Genomic DNA, 24,193 nt, shown 5'->3' with positions numbered 1-24,193 from the left:
TTTTTTGCGTATTCTCTGACCGAATTGCTTCTTGGATAAATATTTTCAAAACTCTTACTGAGATATATTGGTAGGTATAATTGTTTCATTGAAATTAAACAATGTTGCGGTACACGCATTGCTGCCAAATTTTATTACGTCACGTGAACAGTTTCCCAAAATTGAACTGACAGAAAGTCGTGGGACTACCCAATAATAAAATCAAAACTTACCCCCAATAGTCAATCTTTATTTATAGTTGTTTGCGTAGGCTGTAGTTATTTTTCGATTATATTCTTTAAGGACTAAAATACATATGTTGGTTTCTATTTTCGAAAATATCGAAATTACGAATGTAGAAGCTTCAATCAGAAATAACCAGAAGACAGACACCATAAAACATGTGATCATTAAACAAAATGTACCTACTGGTGAAAACTTTCTAAAATTAATAGCCCAATAAATTTTAATTTGAATTGGGAAGTCTAATGAATAAACATAAATTCATTGAACTACTTGTGTAATATATTGACATTACACTACTATGTTCAACTATTTATATGGGATTCGAATCGATTGCTTATCGATTTCAAATACTTTAGAGTACATCGTTTTTTTTTTTTGGTTTATTTATATTTATGTTTAAATACCCTGTTGGTAACGAATGATTTGAATTTATATAAAAATAGGTGATATACGCAATTTCGTCTACGTCATATAGTAATTCTGAAGGAGTCGAAACTATGTTTAATCCACCAAAGAATGAAACGTCATTAATTAACATTTCATATATTTAGTGCTATATCATATCAATATTTTAACCGCAAGATTTTTAATGAAACGTTACATGTAAAAAACCTATGGACAAGATAAGATTACTGCTGCGAACAAAATCTTGCTTGCATTAAAAATTCAAACGAAAATTTGGATATCTTCAAACGGGAGTTATTTTATAGGCAAGTCACAGTAGATTAAATTTGAATATACTATACCAACTCTAGAAACAAAAATAAAGTTATCGTTCTAGAAACGTGGTTCCAAAAAGTGTGTACTAATGTAGATACCAAAGTCTTGTATAAGCGAAAGTTAGGAATAGTTATATAATAGTTAATGAGGGGTTATGTTTCCGAGACGAACTATCGCTTAATCAACGAATAAACAATATTTGTTGTAAAAACACAAGCCAAATCCGAAACCAGAATAACTGGCTCTAATGTCAAAAAATAAACAGTTCAGTTCAGGAGAAAGAAAAATGTCAAGGCTCTTCTTTCCTTTTTGGACTGTTGGGATTTTTTGAAATTTACCTTCAATGGGTCTTCACCAATTAGGAAATAAAAAAAATAACCTCAATACTAGCTATTATGATTTAGTTAACTATCCAATAGACTTAGATGTGGACGATATTAAATTCGATTTAAAATGGCTGTAAATGAATATTTAAATTTCAATTCAGCTCGACGAAGATTATGGAGAGCCCACCATATAAAGAAAGAAGTGGTACTAACCATTAAGTAATAAATTAACTAATAATAACTCCTGGCGTTAAAACAAATTTTGATGTTATAAATACAAGATATACATGTAATAAGAAGTTTTTGTTTAATTCTAGTATAATTTGCAACACAAATTAGCAAAAAAAAATAGTGCATAAAAATCAATGATTCCATATGATCCTTCAAGCCGGATATGAAACACCAACTCATTTGTTGTCACCCGTATGCTTATAATTAACTATTGATTGTATCGTTATTTATTATAATTCATCAACACCTGGCAAGTCACGTACATGTGTGTAGGAATTAAAAAAATATCTATTGTCCTAGTTAAGCGTAGGTATTCCAAAAAAAATCGTGATAAATTTCCATTTTGGTACTCCGCCTCGGTAGATGCTAAATTATATTTTCTAATAAAATTATCAACTTCATGAAGTGTCGAGAAGTTTATTTAACGACGGAAGTGGATTCACAATCGTTTCATTAAAATAAATGCGTGGACAAAAGGTCACAAATAACACTCGTCTTAAAACCCACAGTGCAGAATCGGATTTAGGGCGATATCAAAGTTTAACTGAGTAGGATGGAAATAATTTGTAACAAACAATTTAAGCAATAATAGTGGCCAGGTTTAATCCCCTATATTACAAATACAGAAATTAGGAACTTCGATGTAGGAACATGATAAATATATTCCAATTACAAATAAATGGAGAAACACAAATACAAAATCTTTAGAGTTTGTTACAAAACGTACTGGATTGATGTTCGTTGATATAAGAACAAAGATTACTAATTTTCCCGGATCTAACGGATAGATATCAACTCACATCACATTTTTCAGTTTTTCGAAAGTTTTTATATGCTTTAAATTTGAAATATGCGTCAAAAATTGAATGCGACGGTCTAGATTAGGATCCGCTATCAGCTGATAAGTGATCCACCTTGGCCCGAGTTTTAGTTTCCAAAAAACCCCATTGACAATAAATTAAATTATCAAAACTGAAAATTTATGAAAATGTCCTGTCGTGTATTATCTCTTATGATAGCGAAGTAGAAAGTTTAATGTATAATGTAATTTTCGTTAAAATTACACAATCTATTTCAAAGTAAACACAATGCTTGAAATCATCAACATTTTAAACATTTTATTCAAGTTCGGGCACTTTCATTCCTATTGAAATGAATCTATTGATGGGGTGTATAGAATATGGTTTATTGCATTCAACAGTTTCATGTCATTACACTTAGATATGGAAAACCAAGGTTAGTAAACATCAAATGAAACTGAAATTACTCTACCAACGATAAATTTCTATAAATATTATTGTCTGTTAGAAGTTAGCAGCTTCTTCTGAGTTCTGCTTAAATGTATACAAAATACATTTTATCTACCAATAAGGAGATAAACTTTCTGAAATACTATGATTTTATTAGTTACATTTGTTTACATTGACCTATAATTATAGAAGTTCATTGAAAACTGCAGAACGATCAGATATTTTTCAATTAAAACTTAACGTATCAATTCGTCATAAATAAAATGTCGACTTCTAATTATTTGTAATGATATTGCGTTTAAAAAAACACCATATAAAAATGATTTTTTTTAAAAATTCTTTTCTTTCAATATGTCAGGTAAATAATTGTTATTTGCGTTATAAGTCCGGGAAGTTCTTTAGTACGGTACGAGGTAGATGTTTATGGACGAGGCGACGAAGAAGCCGAGTCAAGAATATCTAATCGAGAAAAGTAATAATAACTTCACGGACGTATATCGTAATATGTTTTTTTCATACTGTTGTCGGTTTTAAATAAAAAACAATTATATTAAATTATATTAAAGTATGGAATGTCATATTTGACAATTTTACTGAAAAATAGCTCGTTTGATTATCCTCTTATTATTTAAAAAAAAAAGGACAAATTAACAGAAACTAAGGTAACATTGTAAACAAAGGCAGAAGTGAAGTGCATTTTCCGGACTCAAATTAGTTGTTTAAAGTCGACAGTACAGTATGAAAAAAATATTTATTTGTATGCCAAGGACTGAAAGTGTTACTTTGTTGGACGAGTATGAAAATTGCGAGACGAGCGAAGCGAGGCGAGTAACAGACGAGTCCAACAATGAAGTATTTCAGCCGCGGCGTACACAACATTTTTTAGACGACGCATAAGATCCAAAACTTTTTCAATTACACTGAGGAAAGAAAATAAATGATAGAGAATTATAAACATTTTCTTTATAATTTTTTCTGGTGACACCATTTCATAGAGAGCCCGTACTGTTTTTCTTACCTTGCATGAGATTTATCCGGCAACAAATTAAGAACGGCCGCATTGCTTTCTTCGGTGAGATCAGGTGGCATAGATTCGAGTAACACTTCATCGCTGATGTATTCTTCCTCATCATCATTCATTGTTATTCATTAATTTAGACAAAACTTCTGATAAAACAAATAAATTCAGAAAATTCAAAATTTAAGGTTATGCAAAATCAACTGTCAACTGTCAACATTGAAGTGGCTATAGTCACTCCAGAGCGTCCCGAAAGTGTTTGGCAGTACGGAACTGTCACTTTCGGTATGTAAATGAATACAGGACGAACAACTTTTAGATGGCGTTGTCTAAAAAATTTATTGATGATTTTATATTATTCTACAGAATATATGTGGTCATAATATAAACAGAATTTCTCTTCGTGGAATTAATCTATCTAAATTAAAATTTCAAGTAATTTCTTTGTAAAACATATTTATTTTCTTCTGTATGTGAGGCAGTTTTTTTGTGATTTCTTTACTCAATCGGAAGTGAAATCATAATGCTTTTATTAATTCCTCAGAAAATATATGTTTATTGATATTTTGAACATTTTAAAAAAGATTTAAACAAATTAACAAAACAACTGAATTATTAACAATAATTAATTTGGCAACTCTTCTTTTCGGCATTCATAAATGCCACCTAAAAATAATTATTACTAAATAAGTAGGAAAATAAAAAATGGAATGAGGGCGACTTGAATCTGGGACCTACAGAATGAGATATACGTACTATATTATATATATATATATATATATATATATATATATATATATATATATATATATATATAATCACTTAACTAAATAACTCTTAAATGCTCAAAATATGTTTTACGCACTCGAAAATGTGTTTTTTGTCCGTTATAATATTCATTTTCGGTTCATTTTTTCATGCTTCACGTTAAAAAAACTGCAGACATGTGTCATTTTTCAACAAAATTACAAAATTTTTTTATGAAAATAATGAGCTGTGAACGCTTTCTTTCTCATGTCAATTCGTTTCTCCGATAAACTGTCCCTCTTTTATTTCTTGATATTCTTCAACAAAAATCCGTTTTGTATATAATTAAAAGAATTGTAGTATTATTATTAATGATGTAGAGTAATAGTGAAGAAAGTTTAAGCTTCATACTAGAAGATGTTGTTCAATAGGCAACTGCAGCGACTATGAATCTTCTCCCTGAGAAATCCAGGGAACAGTATTTGAAGGAATATAGTTCTTTTATGGAGGGGCCTACTAAAAAAGATATAAACAGCTTCACATAAAGAGAGTTACTAGCTTACTTTGAAACTAAATAAAAAATGTGGAAGTCTTGTCCGTAAAGAAATTAATAAGTTTCTGTTGCAAGCTTCAGACGATCATTATCTCATGCATAAGGTATGACAGCAAAAAATTTTATTGTAAGCTTAGATATTGTTTGTAACATCTTTCAGCTTGTTTTAATATTCTGAACCGCAGGATAAAATGAAGTGTAACAATATTAATAATACCGGAAATGTTTAATTGCCACAGTATCTTATACAAAAACTCATGTTCAGCTTCTATTAGTGGTTCCCGGTGGTGAAATAATTCAACTAAAGAATCACGGTGGGTGGAAATCCAACACAGTTGCGTAGGGTTACTTAGACGATTCAATAAAAAACAAAATGGATTCCGCGGTGGAAATTTTAACGGGAACAACTAATTTGACTTCAAGCAACATTGTGAATGTTCACAATCCTACCAACAATCGAATAAGTACTAATACAACTATAGACGATGTAACTTCTTCTTCACTTCAAATTAATAATGCTTACAGTTGTACTTTTAATATTACTATTACAAAATAAAAATTGATAAAAGTTATGTCGAATTTTTTTGAGTATACGGAATGAGAATTGTATTGAAGAAATGCTTGTAAGAATTTGAACCATATGTTTATATCATCGTATTATTTCTTGAACACCATTAGAAAAAACGCATATGCTAGACATGTTTATTGTTTTAGATATAGAGTTTGGTTAATTTTAGCGATTATTATTTGTTTGCTTGATAAACACTCAACAGATCTTGGTATTTAATCCCCATTTATTGACACTAGTAATTTCAACTGCATCTGTTTCGAACATTTCTTATATTCCCCATTTAATGATCATGATGACACTGTCTATTACAAATATTTTAATAATAAAAACACGTTTTTGCTATTTTAAGTTTATTCACAACCTCCTATAAATGTTAATAAATACATAGAGAAAATTTTTAGGTTAGTTTCTCAAATATAAATCAAAAAGAATATCAAAAAAACGTTTATGATTAACATAAAAATAATTGACATCAATTAATGAATAGTAGACAAATAAATTAATAATAAAATCGTTGGTCGACTTGTTCGAATAATGAAAAACTGGAATTTGATGTTTTTTAATTAACAGATTTCGCTGTCAATTTTATTTTTTCATCAAATTTGTTTTCGTGGAAAAGTAGCACTCTCGATATTTCTCAAATTTAGAAAATATTGTCACAGAGGGATAAGAAATACCACAAAGAATATGCAAATTTGACTCCAAATACATTTCAAAAGTTTGTACTAATTGATTGATTCATATAAATATACAAATTGTCATTGTCAATATCATATTTTGAAAAAGTCTAAAATAAGTCGAAATTTTTATCTTTCTTTCAAATAATTATTAAAAAAGGACAGAAGAGACCTAAAATCTTGTTTTTAGTTCTCTTCTGTTTCAAAATTAGTTTTTTTCAATAATTTTTGAAAAATAGATAAAATGGACGTTTCGACTTTTCTCTAAGTCTTCATTAAAATATGATATTGACACTGAAAATGTGCTTATATACATTAATCAATAGATTACCTTCATCATGAATATCAAAATAAAAATCAACTTAGAACTTTGTTGATTTTATCCTTATTTTGACATTCATGATGAAGGTGATAAATGAGCAAATTGCCAGTGTCAATATCATATTTTGATAAAGACTTAAAGAAAAGCCGAAACGTTAAAATTTATCTCTCTTTTAAAAATTATCAAAAAAAAACTAATTTTTAAACAGAAGAGACATAAAATAAAGAACATTCAGATGCATTAATATATCAAAATGTCTAAGAAATAAGAAAATAAAGAAATATATAATTTAATATACCAAAAAATAACAATGAACTTATACATAATTTATTATTATTGTCTTCAGTAATAGGTAGTGTCATACTATAGATTTTTCTATCTCTCTATTTCGAAAATCAGAGCACTGAATCATAATATCCCTAACTCTCAAAGCTTTTATACATTTTCGTTTCACCTCTAATGGAACTTTCGTGTTAAATTAGGTTCCAGTATTTATCCTGTAGAGTTGTTTTTTGCGGTGATTGATCTCATTGTCCAGGATTTTGTTACCGTATATTCGAAATGCACAATTTAAACATCAAAATTTCGATATATCAAAAAATATCAACATGTTTCATTATCGTATTTCGTGTTAAATTTTTTTTTGTTGTTGCAGGATTTCGGTCATTTGGGCCAGCGAAAGAAAGTCATGAAATCAAGAGAGGGATTATTATCGTAAACGAAGTTTAGCGGATAATTAAATGTTGTCACAGTTAACAAAAATGACATAAATTTGAATTTTTGATTATATTAGGAAATCGCTTCCTAAATATATTAATAAAATATCAAGACTAAATAAACAAGAATATAATTGCTTTAAATTGAAGATGGCCAGTTTTTCCATTGTCATAGTTTTTCTAGTCCTAGTCATTTTTAGTGTTAATGGCAATGTTTATCTTCATCGCAGGCAACGAAAATCACAGGTAAGTCAACAGTTTTTATTGGACTAGTTTACAGTGGCTGCGCTTGTACAACAGAATGTAAATAACGTCAATAATGTCAATTTAACAAAGGATTCTGTTTATAAATGAAAAACTTACCCGGAAAATTTTTGGCTCCAGTAGAAATATACTGAAATCAATTAATTCGAAGTCATCTGATTGAAGATAAGCAATCAGTACAACTGAAGTAGTACTAAAAACAGATACTGCTTTGGATACATTTATTTCGATTTTGACGTTTCAAATATTTAATCTTTCAAAATGTCACGATTTGGTTGTAATACTGACGTGAATATTAATGAAATTATAGAATCAACATACCAAAAAATACCGTTTAAAGTAAAAAATTTGTATGGAAAGCACTTATGGCCTTTTGCAATGATAGAATATCAATTAGATGGAAATCGGACGGCGGAAGAATTGGTGTTGATTTCAAAGGATTGGGTTTAAAGAAACTACGGTCATAACCATGTGGAATCAAACAAGTTGTTACAAGAAAGATATTATAGACAAATGAATGTTATTATTGACCCAAACAAAGTTTGACAGCATTAAATTCCGTAGAAACAACGAAAATGATAGATTTATGGTATGAATATACCCTTGAAGGGCTGCAACGAAAATTCCATCATATAACCGCGGTAGAATTAGCTTAGCGAGATGGGGAAGCTGCTGCTTACTTGACTGACTTTTTTTGTATTGATTTAACCTCGATGGTTCTGTAAAAAATCGAGTTGAAAATAACCAGCGCTGGTTATAAGTTAAAATCTTATCACATAAACTATATAAAGTTACTATTTAAAAAACGTTTTTCCCGTTTTAGTATGGCAAATTTTCAATTATCTTCATATTCTGTAATTTCTCGTTTTCAATTCACATTCTTGATAATAAATCCTATATTGGTTTTAAAATGAATGATCAAGTTAGTCATTCTGCGGGGCACCTACCTGCTCGGGACCTAGTGCTTCAGCCCCCCATAGACCCGTCTTAAATCCGATGCTGAATATAACCTTGTATTCAGTAAGACTTGCCAAGGTGGTTGAAGAATTTTTACTGAAAGCCAATTTCTAATAGAAAACAACGACAGCAAATATTAAAATCTACAGATTATTCTTAAGAATAAATCGTCACTGAAAATCCGAAAATAATCACTGGTATTGGAAAATGTGGAAGAAATACGATTCAAAAGTGGAGAAAATTATTTACCGAAGCAATTGAATTGAATACCAAGGAAAAAAATTACTAATCACTTCAATAGATTGATCGTGGTTAGTCGATTGGCCAAAAGTGGTGTACAAGAGCAAGAGCTTATAAAAATTACGGGTCACAACAATGTCAATAAAACCGTACTAGAATATTGACGGAGAACATCAACAAATTATTAACAGCATGCGTATTGGAAATACATCTTCATCAGTTTTAGAAACTAATACGTTCGGATCTTCACTTGAATTTTCTAATTGTTCTTTCGTTAATTGCCCCTTTAAATAGATTATCTTTGCTCTGTATTTTCTCTATTATTAGCAAAAACATTTCTATGTGAATAACCCTCGAACATTGATAAATGCTCAAAAACTTTATTACAACTTTCTTAAGAAATTGCTTATAGACAGCGAACATCCGCCTTCGACGTCGGTCTGTTTCCAAACAACAAGCTTTCGAAGTCTGTTATAAAATGTTTTCGAACAATTATCAATTTCCTTGAGTTATAACTACTGATAATGAGTACATGGTTTTCTCAAAAAAATATACAAAACTTTTGTCATTTTTCAAGATAAATTCAGAAATACCTAATTCATTATTGTTTCTTAACTCATTTTCATCTAATGTACTTCTATCAAAAGTTTTTATTCAGTTTCAATCTCTAACGACAGATTTTGTTCATTATAATCTGGTCGTTTTTAAATAATAAACACGTCAAATGGAAGAAAGGAAAAATTAAATGTCTTCATATATTGCATGCCAAAAACCGTCTTTTTGTAAAAATTCCCATTTCGACACCGATAACTGTATTTGCAAGCTACAAGTGCACTGATGCAATGTGCACACGAATCATTATGAATTTCGCACGAAACTGCAGAGAGAAGGCATTAAATTTGAGGATGCACTTATTGAGGAACTGCAAACTACTAAATTGTTAAATATAACTGTTAGAGCAAAGGGAACAGCGTTCTTAATAATCACCTATTTTATCAATATTTCTTAAATTTGCAAATATTATTATTTTTGTTACTTTTTTCAAGGTATTTACGCCGATAACAACGAGATCTAGCCCAAAACCTAATATCATCTTAATACTAACCGACGATCAAGACGTGGAATTAGGTTCGATGAATTACATGCCAAAAACTTTGAAATCAATCCGTGACCACGGGGCTGAATTCCGTCACGCATACGTTACAACCCCTATGTGTTGTCCGTCTCGGTCGTCATTACTTACAGGAATGTATGTTCACAACCATTTTGTTTATACGAACAATGATAATTGTTCGAGTACACAATGGCAGGCCACACACGAGACCAGAACATTTGCAACGTACCTATCAAATGCTGGCTATCGAACCGGTAAGTCAAATTAACACGTTATTATCTTATTTCTCGATTTCTGTATATAGCGGATACGAAAAGTATCGTAATATGTTGATACAAAGGGAAATCGAAAAGTTATATCGCTTTAATATATTAAATTCAAACGAATAAATTTATAATCTTCGTTGTTCTTCTTCATTATCAACATCATTTTGTTATCTAGTACGAAAATTTTCAAGGCCAGACGGATAAAAACCAATTAGTTTTTGAATAAAATATCTCGAGATGCCATTTAGGATATAATTTTTTGCTACCAAGAAAATGTAGCGAACAGAATAAATGGAAATTCTAGGATTCGATATCAGTGGAAAATAGTGGGTGAAGTAGCACTTTCCATTCTAATTTATTAATTTCTTCGCCTTGTAGAATGCGATATTGCATTATAGTGTCGCAGAATAACACATTTTCCGTTGACAATCGCCGTTCGTCTATCAAGATCTGACCACAACACAAAATGTTTTTCTACGCCACGACAATTGAAAAAACTCCTTGCGCATGCCTTACGACGGATCTTACGAGGTGAAAAAAATTTCAGCGATCGACCGACTGAAACCGTCTTACACTTTAAACGAGACATCGCGAGACGACATCAACTTGCAAAGTCAACGGATACCAGCAGCAGCTCAAAATCCGAAGCAACAGCCCTTCGATAACCAACCACAGTCGATGGACTTTCCTGTACAGAACTATGCACCAACACAATCACATCTACAGCAACAGCAAGAACTTCGGCGTTCAGAGTGACGAGTTCGATTCGTACAATGTTATCAAGCCGGTTTTTCCTGAACACATACATTTATTTATACGTACACCCATTGACAAACACTTTCGACAAATACTGGAAGCCTCATCATTTACCATCTATACCCATCAAAAAACTGTTCTTTATGGTAATGTTGAAGCAATAATATGCATATGATGGGTTTGTTGCTCTGCTTATTTTTCCAATCTGCTGCAAATGTTCTCGGATGGTCGACCAAGGTTGGTTAAAGGTGTATAAGAGTTCCTTGATTGTCTGACATGGATTTGCTTCCACTTCTGCCCTTAATATGTTGTTGTCTAATACTGCTGGTATTCCGATAGAAGTCCATGAGATCTTCTGGTAAAAGTCTGATATTTAATTATTTGAACAAGTCACAATAACCTCAAAATTCCTTTGATACGACTTCGAGTACACAATGAGCTGATAATTGACAATCAAATATCGACATGCGCAGAAACGACATTATTTTCAAGTCCCTTAATATCATTATGATTAGAAATAAATTCGGTTTCAGTTTAGGCAAAAAGATATCGATATTTTTTCTATCACGTTTTTTCTTTTTGTTGAACGATGTGTATTTGCTATAAAAAAGTCTCGTTTAGATATAAAAAATTTAATAATGGTTTTGTGGTAACGTGATAAACTTTATAGTATTGGATAAACACTGAGCATACAAAATAACCAGTTTCCGCAATATCAAAATTTCCACTGGATCATTATCTATTTTAAGAATAACGGAAAATCAACCACTATTATTTAAAACAAATTTTAATAAAAATAAATAGTTTAAAAGCGAAATTTGTATTGAAATGTTGCCGTTTGATTGAATAAAAAACTAATATACATCGATATGACAGAAAACATGTATAGAGATGGGATATTCTACTTGTAAAAAACTGTTTTTGACAAAAGTAACGATGTGGCTTCACAGTCATTGTTTAAACTATATTTTCAAAATACAAAGTCGATAATTTCAGTTTTTATGATTTCAGGTTATTTCGGAAAGTACCTTAACAAGTATAATGGTTCCTATATTCCACCTGGATGGAGGGAATGGGGCGGACTAATAATGAATTCCAAATATTACAATTATTCAATCAATATGAATGGAAAGAAAATAAAACACGGTTTTGACTATCACAAGGTATTATTATTAAATTTATATAAGTATGAAAAATTAGAAACAAATATTTTTCAGGATTATTACTCAGATTTAATATTGAATGATTCAATATCATTCTTAAGGCATTCGAAAAAGCAGTACCAATACAAACCGGTGATGTTAATGATGTCCTTTCCAGCTCCTCACGGTCCTGAAGACTCGGCTCCGCAGTTTTCCGACCTATTTTTCAACGTAACAACACATCAGTACGTAGAAACATTTATAATATTTTAGTGGAAAAGTGATAAAATTATAATTCTCTCTGACTGACTGAGTTATTTTACGAAAACAATGCTACTGAAAAACCAGTGTTATATAAATCAGGGGGGCTTGGGCTTAATTTCCATTGGTAAAAAGTAGATGCATTTTATACGTCTTAAAAACATTTTACAGATAATTATTTAAATACACAAATGACCAAATTAATTTTTATTGGTAATTGACCTTACTTTGATCTTTAGTAATAAAAAAATCAAAATGCATGAACTTGCAAAACCAATAAATGATGAACCATTCATTTAATAATAAAATATTTTATATAAATATGTACTGTACGAGGCGTGTTTTAAAAGTAAGTATATATATGCAGACCATTTAGGTCTATAGCCTTGGTAATTTCTCTCCACTTCTTTTTCTCTAAGGTCCTTTTCCACTATATCCCTCCACCGTTTTTTTGGTCTACCTCTTTTCCTCTGGTATCTTCCATGCAACTCGTCTCAAAAGTCTGTTTTCGTCCTTTTATTCTAAGTAACCTAGCCATTGCAACATTCTTGTCTTTATAAACGCGCTGTTTGTTGACTCATTGAAAAGTGTGTAAATTTCATGGTTTGATCTTCTTTCCCATCCTATTTCCGTCTGCTGTCCTCCAAAAATTCTTCTTAATATTTTTCTCTCCCAGTTTCACAGACGTATGTCAGAGTGGGTCTCAAAATTGTCTTATGAATTCGAACTTTCGTAGATCTGGATAACTCTTTCGATGTTAATATCTAAGACTGCATGCACAGCTGTTACTTTTGGCAATTCTTAGTTCCATTTCCTTTTCTTCATGACATTTATTATCTAATAGTACATCCAAATACATGAAATTTTCTACTTCGTCGAATTCTATTAAATTTTAATTTAATTTATAATTGGAAGTATCATTTTCAAATTACCCTTACAGTAGCACTGCGCTTGCGATTAGAGATTGAATATACATCTATTTGAAAGCTACAGACGTCATTACATACTCATCCTATGGAGTCTACATCTTTTGCGTGATTTTAAAATGTCTAAAATGTCCCCACCTACTGAGAACTCCGCCTGCGAGGTGGATGCTATAATACGTTTTCTTTAAAATAGCTGAAATTCATCCCATGACTTAATTCAAAAAGTGCGCAGTAAAGTGAAAGAGTCCATCCACTACTTCGTCGTTTTCTGAAAAATCTCCTGTTGTCTCAAGAAATGTTTTGTATGAAAATGTTAAGTGCCTTAATATTAATAATATAGAAAAAAAATCACTCATTATTTGGTTTCAAAACGGTATTTACTTTAAAAATAAGTATTCATCGTTTCGCTTTTACACAAACAATGGAATATCTCTCAATTTTTATTTTATTATTGAATAAGTTTACATACAATTTGTATGAATGACATATTGATTCATTATGATAGTATACAAAATGAATGGAATGGAGTAAAGTTGAAAAATGATTCTGATATATATTGAATGGTCTCGAGAATGAGTGACAAAAATACTAATGAAGTTTTACTATAAATTTCTCTTTCGAAGCTTCAACACAAACCAGATATGCTACGCTTTTTGAATTTTCATTATATTAACCATAAGGAGCAGTACCATGTAAAGAACTCTCGACGTTAACGTGCGGAATGTAGAATAACGCATCTAAAATTTCTCAAGATCTAATTCCAAGCTAGGATCGTTAAGTTATAAAAACCATAACTACAGACTGCTATTACCCATTTAATTAAAAAAATGTACTCGTTAAAACCGACTAGTAATCAAGATAAACACGTGATCATTGTGCTATCAAGTTTAAGCGGTTTATTATTTAGACTCGAGTTATCTTAGTACTGAAGCCGAGCAAGACATGGACGTTAATGTTAAAGATAGAGGGGGCGAGGTCCGAACTGCTGTTAGAGAAAGAACGAATATCGGTATACCACTTTCTATTCTATTCTGATTGAATCACGATGTGTGATAGACAGTGATAAACCAATGCTATCTCTACCCCTTTCAGTATTACAATTTGACTTACATGCCGCTCTCTCTATATTGGTTCTGTCTTTAGTATTGAGAGACTTTCTGTAAGGATCTGAATCCAATCCATCGTCATAGGTAATTTCAAGTTCAAAGTTCAGTATACATTTAGAAGCTTACGTATCTATCTAAATGGAAGCCAAACTTGCCAGATGCGTTGTGTCTACGGCGCGGAACGGTCAGGACTACGCGGTGCCATTGCATATTATTTCCTACGAAAGACGTCGAAGACACGGCTGGTTGTCCTTAGATTATTTTAGAATTACATTAAAAAATTCAGATCCTAGGAACTTGTCTTTTAAACGTATTTAAAAAATTGTGGATAAATGCTGGAACTTATATTTTGCGGTGTTTTTAATGCTGCTTTGTCCGTCATCTATGTTCTTAAACACTATGCAACCATAACGCGAGATATAGCTTGGTTGTAAAAGAAATAAGACCCAATGATGCCGCCAGAGTGTGAATTGCATTAACCGGTGCGTTTATCTAGATGTAATTATATCTATAGGGTCTGTTATGGTTTAATTTCAATCCATATGGAACACACCCTTTTAGAAAAAACATAAATTAGCGATAAAACTCAGGATCACTTTCCAAAACGCGACCAAGGCGTGTGATGGTCTTGTAACTTCAATTCCTAGAATAGCCAAATCTTATATTGATGCAGACCAGGATATTTTCTCAGAATGTTCCACACTTTTGTTTACGGTAGGATATTCTCTTCATTACACTCATTCCTTCGACATTTTTGTATTATTGTACCATTTAGAGAATATGTGGTATGAAATATCTCTAGTTTGATAGATGGTTGCTCAGATGGATGATTGCGTGCGACATGAAAATCACCAAACGCTACTAGTTTTCAATTTAATTTAGTAGTGTTGCTCAAGCATCAATGATGACCTACCAATCTCATTGTAAGTTTTATCGGCTTTAAAAAACATGTTTTGATAGTTTTATTGTTCTGAATTCAAACGCAGTTTTTACTTTAAGAATTTTGCTGTATTCACTATTTGCCAGTGTACATTATTCAAAATAATGTCTTCTGGGTATTCTAATGAGACACCAACCCCATTATAGTTCACATTTTTGGATAAATGAGCTATCTGATTAAGTAATATGTTTTAAAATAAATTTCGGAATATTTTTTTAGTACTCCAAGCTATGATCACGCACCAAATCCTGACAAACAATGGATACTACAAGTTACCAACAACATGTCACCGATACAAAGAGATTTTACTGATCTTTTGATGACGAAACGTTTACAGACCTTACAATCTGTTGATGCTGCTGTTCAAAAAGTTGTAGAAGAGCTGGAAGAATTAGGAGAGTTGGACAATACTTATATTATTTATACATCCGATCACGGATACCATCTAGGTCAATTTGGATTGGTGAAAGTAAGTAATTCTGCTAATTTTCAAATATTTCACCTCCAATCATCCTTGATGTTTGAATATTTTCCTTGTGATTTAATTTTGTAAACGTATATTTTTAGGGCAAAAGTTTTCCTTTTGAATTTGATGTCCGTGTACCGTTTCTTGTTAGAGGTCCAGGAGTGGAACCTGGTACAGTAGTGAACGATATAGTCCTTAATATCGATTTAGCGCCTACATTCTTGGATATGGCTGGAGTAGAACCCCCACCGCATATGGACGGAAAATCTGTATTACCATTATTTCAAACTGCCAAAAGAAAAAAGATGAAATGGCCTGATACGTTTTTAATAGAGAGGTAAATTAAAACAGGAATTAAATATACTCGGTAAAAGTTATTTTTAACTGTTTGGTTTACATTGTCAGTTCTGGTAGAAGGGAAATGCCGCATCCAGAAAAAAACAAGCAGAAATACTTAACCACCGCTTCTCCAATCAATCTATCTGCAGACGATCCAACATCGACTAGTTATAATTTCTTCAATTCTTCTGAGCAAGAAATGTTCACAGCTCAATATGTTGAAGCAACAGATACACCTAAAATTTTCGAATCTTCCGAAGATCAATCCGAAATTAATTCAGAAGGTGAAGAGGACGCTGATGAAGACGACGAAGGAATGGAAGAAGTTACAGAAGAAGAAGGGGATCTAGAAGAGCAGACTAATTTTGATAATGTAGGATTAGCTCTAGACTTTATAAACGAAGGTAATAAAATTTTATTTTATGTCCAATACCATATTTACAAATATATGAAATTTTATAGGTGATATGCAGTTGGATAATCGGCTCCCACCAGTGCCTCTTTCGTCTAAACTCGAAAGATTAGCCGTGGAATGTTTACGACCAGAAATGCGGTTACCTTGCCAAAAAGGACAAAAGTGGTTTTGTGAAAACGATGCTGGTAGATGGAGGAAAAGGAAATGCAAATCGACCAATCAAATTATAACGAGAGATGTAAATACTCCAATAACGAACAAGACGTTTAGAAAATGCGCATGTTTTACTCCTAATGGTCTGGTATATAAAAAATTACCAGTAAGTCTTCTATAATATAATCATTATATATTTGTTATTGTTGTTAACTTTGTTACTCGTATGTTTATTGTCTTCTCGGTCAACTTTTGGTATTTACCAATACATTATTCGACGACTGAATCGCTATATTCACAGAAAAAAAGGAAATCAGCAAAAATTAGCTTTTTATCAGCACAGTTCTAAGGCATTTATAGAACGCTCCTGAACATTTAATGGCCAAGTTATCATATAGATTAAAGACAATTTAGAGAAGAACAATTACTTATCTAATTTCGATAACTATTTTATAAAAACGGAAAGGGGCAAGGTAGAGTAAAATAACTTTACTAATTGTTTTATTTATTAAACTTAGTTGCAATCGATGAGATTAAGCTAGCAAAGAGTGCTAAATAAATTTTACAAAATTTCATATTTTCAGATTATGTTTGTAACTAACTCTCTGCCACAATTGCTTTTTTATATTTTGTTTTTGGTATGAAAAAAGGCTGTTTCACGTTTTTCCCTCTTGTTTGTAATAAATTCATATTATAAATTAACTGGTTTTGTTTATTTTGCTGGTCCACTGAAGTATTCAAAGATTTCTTTTTATGTATATCATATTTTGAAAATTCTCGTTCTTTATTTTTCAAATTTATTTTCATTATTTTGTAAACGCAATTGTACTATAGTATAAAGTAACGCTAGTACCGACTCATAAATGATTAAGAGAAAAAACACTGAATTTTTGAAAATATCGTTAAGCTGCAATACAAGCTTAAAAATCAAGAAAAAAAAACAGAAACAATCACCAAAATAGCGAATAGAGAACTAAAACTGTGAAGTAAACTAAACAATTACGGCAACAGGTGACGTGAAAAACATAACCTTGAAATTTTAGCTTATTTTTCAAACACTCCTGGTTATTTGATTCTAATGATCAATAATTTAATTAGCAATAATTTTCTTTAGCTACTACAAATATAAATTCGATGGGTTCCTACATGCATGGAATTTATAAAACGTGATTATACATTTTGTCCAAAATCGTCGAGGGTTTCATCATTAATATAGTTTTTATGTATTTTCTCTTTGTATGTGGTTCTATTTTAAGATTCTTTTTTACCTATTTGAACAATTTTTGTCATTATTGCATTGTTACTTAAAGATGTTCCATGGCATTGATGGCTTTTTATTCTGTTTCATGAATAATATGATACATACTTGATATGTACTATTTTTTAAATTTTTCTACGTTTTTGATTTTACATACAAAATGATTTTGATAACGTCTAGTATTTACTGGAATTTATTCAGTTGAGTGATTGCTTAGTATATGACAAAGACTCGTATTTCGATGATTACCATACATTTTGTTTGTGTTTGTATTATTTTTTTAAGATTACGTACATTTTTGTCTACAAAGAAAAATAGAGTACATGAGATATATTACAATTAAAAAAATATTTTCTTTAAATTCGAATGAATATAACTATAATTTGAAAAAAACAATAATTTTTACTAAACCAGATCACCTTTTTTAGTTGCAGAATATGTCAAGAGAAAAGTATTGGAAATCTGATGTTAACAGTAGAACAAAAAGAGACTCGGCATTGGAAGAAATATTTTTTGAGGATTATGATGACGAAAGTAACGAATCCCACATTTTGTCGAAAAGGGAGAGAATGCTGAACCTGGCACATGTAGAGAACGCTATGGTAGATGTTGAAGACCGTATACATGGTTTGAAAGTAAGCAAAAAAAATAAAAATAGTAATTAAACTATATAACTTTAAATATATATAAATTTTAAAATTAATGTACATCGGTGTGAAATTAGAATATAAAATTCGTTACATTAGTTACTACACCTCCCTTTGAGAACTTTAATATGACTATCAAACTTTCACTGTAATTTTCCTTTCCCATTTGTTACTGAACCCACATATTCAAGTTTTCAAATTGTTTATATATATTTACTTAGTTCCTCTAATTACAATTATTTCTGTTTTCTCAAATATTGAAACTCATTTTAAATGTTTGTTGTTTTTAAAGTTTGCAACTACTTCAAGTTTAATTTAAACTTCTTTTAGAATCTTTTATTTAAAAATAGTTGGCTCGGAACTTCACCCTGTCTTACTATATTCCAACTTTTACCTGTTGCCAATTTAATGACTCATGTCTACTTCTCTACCATCAATATTTTTTCAGATGGAAAACAATACCATTATCAGTGATCCATCTTTAAAAGTCAACCTCAACACCAACTCCATAGGCCCAGCATGTTTTATACAGAAAGGAAAAATTAATTGTTCAACCGTTATTTATAAGGATAAAAAAACGTGGCGTCGATCTCGACATCGCGTTGAAAACGAAATTCAAGAATTAAAATACAAGCTAGAAGCTTTGAAAGAAATCAGACGCCACTTGAAGAATACCAGACCCCCAGATCAGATACATAATAAACCAAATAATTCGGAACTTAACAATTTCAACGATTTGACTTTCCAAAGAAATAATTTGAATATAGGAATATCTAATAATCCCGGTTTTTACAGACCAATGACAATCGGTAATAAAATTAACAATAAGAAGCGCAGGAGAAAACCTGTAAATGTGTCATCAGAGAAAATTACAACTGAAGTTAGCTCTACGAATAATGTTAATTATATGACTACCGATCCAGAAGATATTTCTTCCACTACAGAAAGTGCTACATTTTCATCCAAATTAGTGACGAACCATCATCGACACGGCCATAAAATTTACAATTTTACACAAAAAATGTCAACAACTACATCAACGCCTTTAGTTGTTTCTTCTACCAGGACAAGAAAAGTACAAAGTCAAAAGGTTGGTGGATGTCATATCACATTATTTATAAAGATAATATGTTGATTTAATCCTATATTTCTAAAAAAATTACATTGATTGAAAGGATTTTTGTATATTAGTTTAACTTATTAAGTGATTTATAAGTAATTTGATTATTGTCTTTCGCCGTTTCCCCAATTCTGAACAAAACCTCATTTCAATTTCAAACATACTAGCTAATAGAAAACTTACATTTACTAATGCTCGAGGATAAATATATTTTTTTTAAATTATCTTTGATATTTTTTTCACTTTCAGCCGCATAGAACAGATGATTTGATCCCCCTTCCAAGAAGAAGAGTGAAACCCGATCTTTGCCATTGTGATACCTATGTATCTAATGAAGATCAGGAAAAAGAAAACAAAAGACGTATCAGGGAAGAACGACTTAAAAAGAAGCTTCGAAAACAAAGAAAAAAAGAACAATTGGAAAAAGAATGTGGTCTTGAGAAGATGAACTGTTTTCATCACGACAATGATCATTGGAAAACAGCTCCTTTATGGAATAAGGGACCTTTTTGTTTTTGTATGAATTCAAATAACAATACCTACACTTGTATTAGGACTATCAATTCAACGCACAATTATTTGTATTGTGAATTTACAACTGGGTTTGTAACGTACTACAATTTGAGAATAGGTTAGTGATGTTTATATTAAGTAAAGGTTTGATATTAATAATTGCCAAGTAAAACTAAAACAAAAAATTAAAATCCATATTAGGTTTAACGAAAAGCTATTCTTGGAACAATTCTACAAAAATTGTAAAGTACCAATTACGAAAAAAATAGTTATAAAAACCATTCTATAGAATTCAAATGATATTTATTTGAAAATTTTATACCGAGGTTCAAAAAAACTGAAATCTAATTCTCTATTTTGAATTTCGATGTTTTTTCTAAATTATATCTCTGTAATTGAGAGCAAACCTCACGGGGAAACTCCAAAACCCATAAAACTAACGTTCTTTACAGAACCCATAATAAAAACATAAACAATTATGAAACTATTATTTCTTTGAAAAATTGGAAAATATGGCTTCTTATTATTATGACTCAAAATTTACATAGTTACATTATTACTACTTTTATGTCTTGAAACTTTTTATAACAGAATATTTTCTTTACTTGTGAAAGTTTTCTACTCAGAAGAACCAAGTTCATTAATACCATGCAACATTGATTGGAAGTATGGTTTCTACTTATCTGATACCTATTTGACAAATGTCTTGACATCTTTATATTTATTATTTCTAATTTTCTTCAATGTCATTCGAATTAAAAGAACAATCGGCGAGTCTGTTTCGTCGTGGTGGTTCAAATCATACACATTTGAAATTTTATTCAGTATTGGTTTAGTAGAACAGCGCTCCCACACTTTATCTCAGCAATTGAAGTCAGACAATTTTTGATATCAACAAAATAGTAATTTTTTAGTTTTGTTAGAGAAAAAAACAACCAAACAACCAAAGTCGATGCTGTTTTATATAGTCTAATTCTGAGTTACATATAAAATGAAATATTCTGCCAATCTGCTTCAGTAGAAGTTGCAATAAATAATAATAAACTTGACTATTAAGTGAATTTCCCCACCAATCTTTGAGCACCCCACTTTTCTATAATTTTATTAACACCAAAATCGATTGTATCAAAAAAACCAGTTGATTCCACAAATATGAGAATTTTTGAACAATTTATCCGATTAAAAATATTTGTGACATAACATGTTACATGAAATTCAAATTATGGAATTAAACTGGTCAGCATTTTTCCATTTACACTTTTTCCTATACTGAATGATTCAATTTCGAGATTAATAGTTTATTTGAATTACATTTATTTTGTTTTAGATCCATTTGAATTACAAAACAGAGCAGATTCTCTTAAACCGGAAGAGCTTTCGTATCTTCACGACACTTTAACACATTTGATGGCTTGCAAAGGAAAAACTTGTACAATTTCACACTCTAATAATTCACATCTGAAAAATAGACCAAGAGCTAATAGCTTACCAATGCATTCTAATTTGCAGCAACATTTCAAAAAGAAAAAATTCCCAGAAGGTGAGTCATAAAAATAGATTTTCTTGAAACAAAGAAAACATGAAATTAGTTCAAATAATTGAAGACCTCCCTGTAATAACTGTATAGGCAACATAACAACATTTTTGAGGACACGTTTTTTTTATTTTTTTTTGTTAGGCACAATTTTGTAAGTTCGTAAATTATTGTTTATTAAAATTTAGTATCAAACTAGTCGTATCAAACAAAGACAAAACTCACAGAAATATAGTGTTTTATTACTTAAAAATAAAAATTTGTATAGTCCAGTCATTATAGGGAGTTGACCTCGGAAAATCGACATACCCAGTATATTACCACATAAAAACTTGTATTTTGGCATCGTAAAACTATTCTCAAAATTCACATATTATTAGATGGTCGAAGGTCTTCATCAAAATATGTATGAAGACTAAAAGAAGTTGAAACCTCAAATTTTCATTCGTCTTTAAAAAATTATATAGAAAATAATTTTAAATCAAAAGAGACCCAAAATCATGAACATTTAGAAGCATAAACATATCAGAAGGTCTAAGAAATTAAAGAAATAATTTATATTTATTATTAACATTCCATTTTATTTCAATTTTTTAGATCATGGCAACGAAGCAACAAGAGGTATTTTGCAACTAGTGAGGTCTGATATAAAAAGAAGAGACAGAATAAATAACTCTACCTCTACTCGAGGTATTCCAAATAGGAAAAGAAGGAAGACATGAACAAATCTACAAATACTTTGACAATATAAATGTCAAATATTTCAACTATGTGCAAGTTTTTCTGTAGTATTTTTTTTCATATAAGTGATACTAGATAGCTCCAAAAACCAAACTAGCAATAATTTTGATGCTTTTAAAGTATTTATTAATTTATTTTCAAAACATTCTTAATGAATATTTGTGCATTTATCTTCGAATTGGTGTTTTAGCTAGGAAATATTTTGGAGCATGATATATTTCATTTTAAAATACCAAATATTATTTATAGTCTTCGGAATTTGTAAAAAAAATCTTTAACATGAACTGATCAAATTTGTAAATTGTATTTATTTCATACCTACTACCATGGAAAACAGTTCAATAATCATTTGAACACCTACAAATAGCTACGAAACAATTTTTGATTCAGATGTAGATTTAATACCTAAACGATCCGAAGTCCTTATTGTACCTACTTTTGGAAACGTAATCAGTACTTGCCCTTCCTTTAATGGCGATGTCTATTGATCTTATCATACACATACCTTAGAGGAGCATATTTTTTTAACCTCATTTATTATACAATCTGTCCTTACGAAGGACAATAAATATTTAGAATGTCTGTTAAAAGAAACATGAAAGTTTTGATCAAGACTAAAACTAATTGTATACACCATAATTATTCAATATATTTAAGTCTGTCTCTCATCTAAGAATTCTCTTCTATTCGTTGGTTGACAAGTACATTAAGATGCATTTTGACACGCTCACTATACTTCTGAACCTACTTCTTTACTGGTTGAATATTTAGATCATTCGCCATTACGTCATTTGGAACATACCACATCACTCAATAAGCCGTGTAACTGACACACAATGGCTCTGCCATTGTCAAATACATAAACTTCATTATGAAGTACCAACCATAGATGAATGTACTACTATTATATGGAATGTTGGTATGGGAAAAAACGTAATTACATTACGGTGCCGACAATATTCATTTTCTCTCTGTCATTTGGCTTTAAAAAAAAAGAAATTTATAGTTGTTACTTGTTTTACCTCTTGATAGTCCTAATGGAAGGTCTGGTACTTCATCCATAGCTTGGGAAGTTGAGAGCTAAGGCACATTGTTTCTTGATGAAAATAATTTTGTACAAGCTCAGCATTGAAAAGAACCATTGGTTTTCTGAATTTAAACGTGGTCGTACATCGTATTGAGATGACTACTCCAGAAAACATCAAAAAACTCCGTAAATTGGTTAAATCTAATCATATATTGAAATTGAGTGAGACAGCTGAGGTCGTAAAGATATCAGAAGGCAGTGTGTTTACAATTATGCATGAACGTTTGATTTCTTTCAAAATGGATGCCGTGTTTACTCACAGTCGATAAAAAAAAACAACGTGTTGATGATTCAGTGCAGTGTTTGGCCATGTTTACACGTAATAAATCAGATTTCTGCTTTGATATGTGACAATGGATGAAACATGGATCCATCACTTCATTTCAGAATCAAAATCATCATCTGAGTGGTCTGCGGCCGGTGAACCACGTCCAAAGGCATAATATTTTTCATCAAAAAAAAAAAGAAAAACAATCAATAGACTATTTCCAAAAGGAAGAGACAATCAATAGCGAATACTACATAGAGTTGTTGAATTGTTTGAATGCAAAAATCGAGGAAAAAAGAATGTCGAAGAAAAAACCACCAAGAC

At 30.7% G+C, this 24,193-nt stretch overlaps 1 protein-coding gene across 1 annotated transcript in view; it reads left to right on the top strand.

Moving 5' to 3' along the window:
* Positions 1-22,815, top strand: part of LOC130901303 (extracellular sulfatase SULF-1 homolog) — a 78,064-nt gene extending 55,249 nt beyond the window's left edge. Inside the window, exons 2-14 of the mRNA XM_057812543.1 lie at positions 7,296-7,602; positions 9,864-10,185; positions 11,965-12,116; positions 12,171-12,340; positions 15,548-15,797; positions 15,896-16,131; positions 16,200-16,537; positions 16,596-16,867; positions 18,388-18,594; positions 19,055-19,696; positions 19,976-20,357; positions 21,567-21,779; positions 22,371-22,815. Coding sequence (XP_057668526.1) covers positions 7,507-7,602; positions 9,864-10,185; positions 11,965-12,116; positions 12,171-12,340; positions 15,548-15,797; positions 15,896-16,131; positions 16,200-16,537; positions 16,596-16,867; positions 18,388-18,594; positions 19,055-19,696; positions 19,976-20,357; positions 21,567-21,779; positions 22,371-22,495 — 3,405 coding nt within the window. The 5' untranslated portion in view covers positions 7,296-7,506 and the 3' untranslated portion in view covers positions 22,496-22,815. The remainder of the gene's footprint in view (positions 1-7,295; positions 7,603-9,863; positions 10,186-11,964; positions 12,117-12,170; positions 12,341-15,547; positions 15,798-15,895; positions 16,132-16,199; positions 16,538-16,595; positions 16,868-18,387; positions 18,595-19,054; positions 19,697-19,975; positions 20,358-21,566; positions 21,780-22,370) is intronic.
* The last annotated feature ends 1,378 nt before the right edge of the window (positions 22,816-24,193 follow it).

The sequence above is a fragment of the Diorhabda carinulata genome, chromosome X (genome assembly GCF_026250575.1).
Source record: "Diorhabda carinulata isolate Delta chromosome X, icDioCari1.1, whole genome shotgun sequence".
NCBI classification, from domain to species: domain Eukaryota; kingdom Metazoa; phylum Arthropoda; class Insecta; order Coleoptera; family Chrysomelidae; genus Diorhabda; species Diorhabda carinulata.
This window is presented reverse-complemented; position numbering and strand designations above follow the sequence as displayed.